The following is a 9,569-nucleotide window of genomic DNA, read 5'->3' as shown; positions in this document are numbered from 1 at the left end:
GCACATTCAGCAACTTCTGGGAAGAGAAAGGTTCCTGAAATGTCATCAGGTTATCATTCTAAGTGACAGTGATTATGTTTTCAAAATGCTAGAATTTTCCTCCCAAACTAGGCTAAGAAGCTTTTCTGACAGAGCACTAGTGCTGTATTTCACAAGTAATACTTCTACCTCTAATACTATTTTCTATCATCAAATTTCTTCTCAAATAAAGAGGTTCATAAACTGACTTTAGGTAGCCTGCCTTTAAAAAGRTGAGCAAATGCTAAATGCTCTACAGCATATAAGAATCTACATATTAATTCACATTCCTTTGCTTTGGTTTCCCTGAAGTTTCTACCAGACGTTTACATAGACAGGGTTCACCAGTCACCCTTATGTGCACACACACACACACACTCACACAGCAACATACACCCCTGTGTCACTAGGAACAGCCTGCAATGTTCATCACCCATGCCTCACTTTCCCTAATAAGAAATACGAGATTACGTTTTACTGGCTCAATTAATCTGTCATCCATTCTCYACACCCTATAAGTCATTGCACATGCAAACAAGGGCTCGTTCTCCAATAGAAGTATTGATCCTCACAGACCTTTGAGTTAGGAGTAAAGCCCTTTAATTACTTCATCTGACTTTTGCTTTTTACAGCCTCTTAGGAAAGTAGCTACCATGTTTCCGTGTTGCTGTCCTTTCGCTTAGATCTGGAGTTTCAGTCCCCAGAGAAACACCTTCTCCCCCTAGACTATCCTGCCCATGCTTGGCATCAAAAATCAGAAGAAAAAGTCATTCTTTTAACTTCTCTAAGGATTTGATAACCTCTCCACTTTCCTTAGCCAGAGGTGTTTTGACCTTTAATTAAAAGGAAAATTTGTTGTCTTCCATTCAGAAGGCAGCAAATAATGAACTCATTAAAATGAGGTTAGTGTTCAGGCCTTAGAGCAATAGGAGCTGAAGTCTCATTAGCAGCTAACAATCCAGAACACAGCACATAAATAAACCAAATATGGCAGAGCAAAATGCCTTGGTGCATTAAATTTGAGCAGAATCAAATGTTTACAGTCAATGATGTCTGGGGCATGAAGTTTTAATGTACTTAATAAAGGAAAGCAAATTGCTTCCTATTAGCCATGAAATGTTACTGCAGAAATTGCCCCAAAAAGTTTATTATGTAAATGAGTTATAATTAACGAGGACGTTGTAAGAAAATATCATTTCTGCTTAATAGATGCACCAATTATTAAGAATAAAGACATGGCAACTTCAGATCTAATTATATGGATTACTCTAAAATACTGCTGAATGTAAATGCAATATAAAGGAGAAACTGCATCTTGTGGATGTCATAGAGAAAAGCCTCATTGACAAAGCAAAGATTGAATTAATAAAATTAAACTCATGAATTTTGAGAGATTCTAAGCAATTAAGTTCCTTTTTAATTTCAAAGAACAGCTTGGATTACCTTAAAAAAAACAATTTGCTTAGCCTGGCACTGAGACGTGCCTGTCTGACCATATGCAGATGTGCTTTGTGGTTCTTTTCTTGGAAAAGGATAATTATTTAGCCTGGTATATTTAGCTGTCCAGAATTAAAGTGATGGTAACTTCCAGCCATTGGTTTAAAATATTTCTACACATTCAATAGCAATTTCTAAAGATATTTTCACACACAGAATTTCCTTCCACCTACAGCTCCTCTGAGCCCATGAAAGTCAACCCAAGTCGACCCATAGACCCTAAGGCAAAGGCAGAGCAGAGCGCCCTGCTCCCTCAGTGGCAGCAGGCACTGGGGGCTGGCACGCGAAAGGGATGGTGAAGGAAAATGAAAACCTTCTTCCCCATAAGACTTGCACAGGATCACAGGAAAAACAGCAGGTCCTCCATCCCCATGTCCTTAAGGACAATGCTGAGGGCCACATCTCACAGAACCACACAGAATCACAGAATGTCCAAGGTTGGAAGGGAGCTCTAGAGATCATCTAGTCCAGTCCAGAGATCATCTCTGCCCAGGCAGCAAGCAAACTTGCTCCTGAGTGAAAAACAAGTGGGGATTCACTAGCCCATGCGGGCAAAAAGGGACAATAGAAGCCTCATGGATTTCTTCCTGCCACGACACAGTTCCATGCTGGGCTATTAAGGGCTTTGCCTACAGGAGACAATAACATCCTCCCTATTTACAGGGTAAGATTACCTGTGAAGGCAGTTAAGTCAGCAGCAATCTTGTTTGAATATAAATTTATTAAAAATAGAGAAATCAGACCCTAACCACCTAGACACTGTTTGTTTTAATTAAGGATGGGAACAATATTATCTCCTCTCTACATACAGAGAAGCAGTGATAAAATGTTTAGGCTCGCTTATTTGACAATATCCTTTCAGTACGAAAATTATTTGAAGCAAAAATGAATTTTTGCAGTATATTACTTTAGTTAATATGCATATATGGAAATTTCAGCAAAAACAAGTCTTCAGGACCAAGCCAAATCCTGTTTGAGTGACAGATTTGCCCTTTAGACAGAGAAAAATGCATGACATGCTGCAGGTTATAGGATTTACATCTTAATCCTTGCTCTGTGTTTTAATGAGACCTCACTGGGATGGAATGTTTCTTGCCATTCCCTCCGGTTTTGTGATCTTATTAAATGAGATATGAGCACAAGGGAAATGGGGAAAAAACAAAATACCAAGTGATATAATGATGTTTGTTTCTCRTATTTTAGGTGATAATTTCTCAAAGTGTTCTTTCCAACCAAAACTAAGTTGATTTAGTTCAGTCCTTCAGTCTTTTTCAACATACATAAAGTGCTCTATAACTTGCAAAATTATTTTTTAAAATATAATGACTCAGACGCTAAGCTGATGACTTTTTAATGGTTCCAATTTAATGCAAATTTATGTCAACTGAGGATTTTCCTCTGTCTTAGCTAACAGTCATGTTGCTCTCCAGGGTTTTATATTTTCATGAACATTTACTTATGTACTATGTAAATGTAGTGCCACATGTGGAAAAGTCAGAGAAGTGATATAACCAACTTATTAAATGTCTAGCAAGATAGGCTAGAAGCCATAGTGCTATCAACATTCAATTCTGAAGCTCATGATTAACTGCCATTAAACTACATTATTCTTTTTCCTTAGCAATGTATTTGTTTGAGACTGCTACAGCTGAAAACTATTTTTGTTTTGTGTCTTCCTTAAAACCCAATAAGAGGTTATAATAAAAGAAATGAAGGCAGATGCATACTTTCTGACAACCTCTTACATTACATCTGCAATCTGCCTAGCGTTCAGATGATGCCTCCTTAGAAGGTTACTGCTGGAAGATGAAGCTTTAGAAGAGCCTTGTGCCCCATTTCACACGGCTTCCAAATAAGTGTTGCACTTAGCAGGTGGTCAGTAACTCTGAAACCACTGCCCATGCCTCCTAACTTGCTTCAGTGCAAAGAAATATCTGACAAAATGTAACCTCAGAGACCAGCCTGTTTTGTTTGGCTCCAGCATGGACTGGGATTGCATAGACTGTCATTCCAAACACCATTTCTCTAACTCTACCTCTTCGATTCTTTACAATTGGCTGAATTGGCTTTTGATTTATGGTCACAACAATTTCACCTTGTGAAAAATTCAGACCAGTGGGTTAAACAAAATGGCAACGCCATTTTTCTGTAATGTTAAGAGATATTAGTACTAAAGATCATACCCAACGTAGTCTTACCAAAGAGAAGAAACGTTAGCTGAAGCCTGACTATGAGTAAATCACTGCATTCATTTGTCTTGGAAATGCAGAACATGTATATTTTATCAATAAAAATGCTATTAATAGATAACGGAAAATGTTTGCAAGAACCACATAATGGAGACATGGAAAATGGACAAAATATGACTTAGAAACCACTCAAGAGGGTCCAGATCAAGAAAAAATGTGCTGCCTTACATAGGTAGCATGTCCATTRTTACATGGGTCGATGGCTCAAAGCAGACAGAAGTCTGTGTAGAGGATTATCTTTAGGAGCAGTTAAGAGTTAAAATCTTAAGAATAAACCTGGACAACTCATGGACACTGAACCACTTCTCTCTTTTGCCAGTATTCTCTTTGGGGTGAACTAGAAACATGTTTGTGAAACAAAGGGGATAAGGGTCCTAAGTCTATACTCATTTCTTGTATAAGCAATATCCTTTCCCTCCATTTTGTTTAGATTTGTCTTTCCCATAGAGAAAAAAGACTAAATAAGTTYAATTTCAGACCTGAGGAATATGTACATCCCATTTTGACCTATGGTAAAAGTAACTTTCTCATTCATGCTTTTGGTACCAAAACAATTTAAAATGTTGTTGCAGGTAAGAGAATTCCAAAGCTTTCACATATGGATACTGACTAACCTTATTTTGAGTTTTAAAACATTTTCGTAAGCTTCACTGATAACCCACAATATGACTGAATTAGTGATTTAGCACTTTACTGCCCTGAAGAGCCAGATGCAATTCCTGCCGTAGATCATGCAAATAACACACAGGCTCTTTGTCCAAGCTATGGAACTGTCATATAGCTTGGTACTTAGATACTATTAACAGCATTACTAAACCATCAAATTCTGAAGGATCAAATAATACATGTAGTAATAGTCTAATAAAATAAACACCCCAAATAAAGCATGAAACATTGAACAAAGCTTCCTTTTGTATCTCCTCAGTAGAACAAAAATATTTAAAGTGAGGCATTCTAAATTTTTATATTTATTTTTCTAAATGCATGTTTAATTTCTTATTTATTTCAGGCTTTACTAGAGACTCAAAATTTACTGCGCACTCAGGTTGCAAATTTTACCTTCAACCTTGGATTTTCAGGAAAATTTTACCACACAGGTAAGAAGGAACTTCATGCTATCAGGTAGTTACAGTTAAATAGGGGATAGGATTTTAAACCTAACTKTAAACCTAACTTATATCCTTTTTTAAGTAATACTTTGGTTCAGTGGAGCAATGGGAAATATGTGCTCCACTATTTTAGACATTCAGGGTCTCATTTGCTGTCCCCTGGGGCAATGGTATGTTATGAATGAGGTCATATGCAGAATGGTGCTTTTCTGAAAGATATATAGTAGTGGTAGATCTTAGAGATGTGAACAAAGCAAATTATTTCCTAGGAACTTTGTGGTTTGGCAAATGCAGGACAGCACAGAAAAAGTAAAATTTTGCCAATACCATAYGTATAATGAAATATAAAACTGAAAAATCTGTCACTACCTCTAAACAGGCAGAAGTATTTGAAGAGGATGCACAAGATTATTATAAAGATAACCTGTGACAGTGGTCTATGAGTTGGGGGAGTGATAAAGAGAATTATGCAATTTATAACTGAATTCTTACACCAAGAAAAATGGAAAACAGGATGAAAAGAAATTTCAATGAAACGAATGTTAAAATCATGCTCCTGAGGTACTGCACACAATAATAAGCAATACACACACACAGTTTTTCTGGAGTATCAGGTACTTGTACATCTCCTGCATGCTCTCCTCTCTCTTTACATCATTTCTTCCCAGCACAATGAATCACCCTTTAATTTTCTCTTTCCTCCCCTTCTCCCTAACATTTCTGCTACATCTCCTCTTCTGCTTCTGTCTGCTGCTGCCTGACGGCTAGTGCCTATTTAGAAACTTACTGCAGAGATGTCTGCTGTCCTTTACTTTCCCAAACATTGCCTCCTCCTCACCCCTTAAAACCACCTCCAGGAATCTCACCTCCAGCCTGCTCAACCTCCACACTGGACCTGCTGCTTGAAGGGCACCAATGTAGCGAGCCAAGGAGCTTCTTTGAGGGGGATGAGGAATCATTAAAGCAGCAAAAATCTGAGAGGAGAACTATAGGAGTGATACTTCTGCACTGGGCAGCAAAGTAGATAAGGAAAAGCAGGCAAAATAAGTTTTTTCATCTCTCAGTRTAGGTATAGTATTGTGTCACTTCTCATTTGCCAGTCCTGGATCTCCAAGCAGGTGACCTTACCCACCTTTCACTTCACCATTTCGCCACTAGTTAGGGGAGAACATAAGATCCCTGAAAGAGAAAAAAACATTTGAAGGACAAGCACAGAAAAAACAACCAAAATTCTTTCTGTCTATCACTGTTGCTCTTAAGCACCACTATTTAAGTCCAGGTCATTTGCCCCTTGAGCAAGCACATAACTTGAAACAGCTGCTGCCCAGAAAACCTTAAAGACTAAAGATGTAGGCTGTAGAGTCTGAGAAGAATGAGGTACAGAGAGAAGGAATTACTTGCCTGAAGCCATTTAACAAGCCAGTGGCAGATCTGTGATTAGAGAGCAACTCAGGAGAAAGACCTTCAGTATTCTGCACACTTCATCTTGACCTGCCTGTGTAGTTATTTCTTGGGGAGATTAATTGGACATATATGTAATATAGCAAAACAAACAAAAACAGCCCAAGGCTCTGAGTCACGCCAGCAGTAGGATGCTGCTTCACTGTGGCCATGCACAGTAGAGCTGGCATCAGTCATTTCAATGTTCACCTCAGAAATATGATTCCAAGAGGAAAGGAGGCGTGGAAAGAGATGATTATAAGCTCTATAATTTAGAATAGTGACTGGCACAAAACAAACAGCTTCCTGCAAAATCCGACCTCCCCCAACTCCTCTTCATCAACCCCAACAGCCCCCACATGCTACCCACTTTTCTCAGTGGCAAAGTCAATTCCTATCCAGCCTACAGGTTTCCTCACCCACTTGATATGACTGACCAAATTCAGATTTGCAACTGCTGCAGAGAAAGGAAACAGGAAAATGTGCACGTGGCTCCCAAAGCTTATAAATATAGCACCAAACTACTTAATGAGCTGGAGCATGTCATTGCCTCCATTAAGGGACCTGCTGGAGTCTGCACTCAGTGATGCATCAGGCTTTTTAAGCAAGCACTTCATTTACAGGTTGGTGGGAGTGTTTTGTCACATTAGCTTAGTGGAAACCTTTCAGAGTATTCTCCATGCARTATACACTTCAACTCATTATAAATAACATGCGGAAAGGTATTCTTTAATTACTGTAAATATGGCTTCTTTACTCAGAGAGGCTTTTAATATCAGATATTCAACATACTTTATTAGCACTCTGAAACTGCTGTGCCTTATCGACTTTGTTAATGCAGTTTTGCTCTCCTTTCCAAAACTTGGATCATTTTCAAACTACAGGAGGGGAGTTCACTAGGGGAATGTCTTGGCAGATTAAACAGATATTTTCATCAAAAGATTTTGCTGACTCCCATAATAAAARTACCAATTTCTGTTGGTATGTCTACATGCAATTATAATAGGGGTCTGTCAGTCTCACTACTCCTTCTTAATGCCAACACCATTCCTTTTTATAGCACTGTTATACTATACACTGTAAATGTAAGGCTATTAGCAAAAACTGGACTAAGTAGCTATTAGCATCAGCATTTACTTTGTATTTGCTTACGATGGGTCTACGTAAGATATTCTCAGAATGTGCAATTAAAAGTCCTAAGATTATGGATAATAAGCTTCAGAATTAGTTTCAGTTTTGAGCTTGAAAGATATCTAAGTTATGGTTCTGGCTTTAGAGAGTTTATTGATTATGCATAAGCAATCTTTAAATAATTATCTCCCTGTGCAAAATGCACACAGCATGTCACAGCAGATATAAGCTCATCTTCAATTGTGTCTATTACATTTTCAGATCTCATATTAAAATGAACACGAAAAGTCACATAGATAATACTGACTGCTCAAGAAATAAAAACTTAAATTCCTTAGTTTGTCTCCAGTATTCTGAATAAGGGTTTAAGTAAAAGAATATTTCCAAGACATGGACATTTATCAAATGATCTATTAAAAATTTCCCAGTTTTTAAAGTATGTTTATTTCAAAATTTATAGAACCAGAATGAATTTCTGTTAAGAATTTTGTAAAGAAAGTTATCCTTAAAAGCAACAATAATGACAAATTTGAAACCTCAAGCATTTCTGCTGTGGCTCTACCATTATGAGCTCTTTTTTTTYCTAAACCAGGAAGTGCTTTGTGTTAATCTTCGTTATACTAAAAATGAAGAAGTTCAGTCCGATGAGTTTTACCTAAAGGTACAAAGATATTAGCAGAAAAATGATTAATATATTTTTGATAGACACAATCATATTCTACTTCAAACATTAATAAGACACTGAATTATTCCCTCAACTAAATCTCACCTCAAATGGTCATAGTTCCATGTAAGTCTCAAATAGCCTCTTCTTTTTTTCATCTCTTTTTAGTTTTCTACCTAAGGGCTACCAAATGGGATCCTCACTGACTTCCCATATTCTCACTCCTTTCCCTCTTGTCCTATTTTGAAAGCTCACATCAAGCTTCTCTCCTCTCTGATCACGTTTCTCTTGCACATACACGTGCCTGCATGGGTGCACATGCACCTCGTACCCCAATAAACAAGAGAATGGCCATTCACCAGACACCAGAGTGATTCAGGAAAATCTCTTCTCCATTATGCAAAAGAACTATCATCACTTCTTCTCAACAACAAAATACCTAACAAATGAGCCTGTGCTATTTTCCCAGAGGTATTCCCAATATTGGAGGCAACTGCATGCTCTTCCAACTTGTGGAGAGGAACAGAGTCAATTGATTTGCTGGAGCTAGGAGGAAGTTTCAAGGTAATGCTCTCACTGTGCAGTAGTGTTCTTCACAACACTGCAGAAAGGAAAAACAAAGAGCTGAAGTGCATATGAACAGCCACATCTACATGTTCCTCCTTCATGCTAGGGAAGTAAAGAGTGATGTCCACAGAGCATTTTCTTCCATGGAGCTTTGCAAAACACTGAAAGGCTCATAAAAAAAAGTTATCTGTGTTTGCATCAACAGACAGTTTTTGACAAACATTTCTTCAACTCAAGCTGAATAAAAGTACTTGAAATGATGAAGAAACAAGGAGCGCTGCCAATAAACTCAATGTTGTTCAGTAATTTGAGGATGAAGTTATTGAAATGTTAACTTTGCCTTTCCTATTTAAAAAAAGTACTAGAAACATATGTCTGCAGATGTTGGAAGCAGTCTTGTATCATTTCTCAGATGGATTTTTGCTGTTATAACCACTTCTTGCTTGCTTCTGCCTGAAGCAAATACTCCTCACTAACAGAGGTATTTATTCCTTCCACTTAAAGACTATACTTGGCAAATGGAATATTGAACCATAGAAAACACTCTTGAAAATCCTATACCCTTAAAGTTGCTTTTTTTTCCCCCTGCAGATAAACTTAGAAAGTACTGCAAACTTTCTTTGTACTTTAGCAGAAATTAACAGATTTCAACTCAAAGCAGCTAATGTGGCTGCAAGTGAATGCTGGTTTTGGTAAGAGTCTGAGCACGGAGGTTTCTGTGCTGCCACCCTGACCAGCTAGTGCTGTGCAGGATCACAACATACCAAACCAGGTGGGTACAAGTCCATTTGGCCTCYGCTTTTGTGAGCAGCCTCAGCCTCCGAATATATCTGGAAACAGCAGACAGACCTTGCAGTCTCAGCCTTACTAGAATTACTGGCTATTAATACCATA

At 37.9% G+C, this 9,569-nt stretch overlaps 1 protein-coding gene across 3 annotated transcripts in view; it reads left to right on the top strand.

Annotated features, from left to right (window-relative positions):
* LOC112943438 (bifunctional heparan sulfate N-deacetylase/N-sulfotransferase 4) overlaps positions 1 to 9,569 on the top strand; it is a 93,848-nt gene that overhangs the window by 38,120 nt on the left and 46,159 nt on the right. For all 3 annotated transcript variants that reach the window (XR_003248571.1, XM_026034591.1, XM_026034590.1), the window contains one exon: positions 4,774 to 4,861. Coding sequence is in view for 2 of the 3 variants with exons in the window: in XM_026034591.1 (XP_025890376.1) it covers positions 4,774 to 4,861 (88 nt within the window). In the remaining variant the exon portion in view is untranslated. The remainder of the gene's footprint in view (positions 1 to 4,773; positions 4,862 to 9,569) is intronic.

Source organism: Nothoprocta perdicaria, unplaced genomic scaffold (genome assembly GCF_003342845.1).
Source record: "Nothoprocta perdicaria isolate Ctin4 unplaced genomic scaffold, notPer1 scaffold_149, whole genome shotgun sequence".
NCBI lineage: Eukaryota > Metazoa > Chordata > Aves > Tinamiformes > Tinamidae > Nothoprocta > Nothoprocta perdicaria.
The sequence above is the reverse complement of the archived record's forward strand: the minus strand, read 5'-3'. Positions and strand labels throughout refer to the sequence as shown.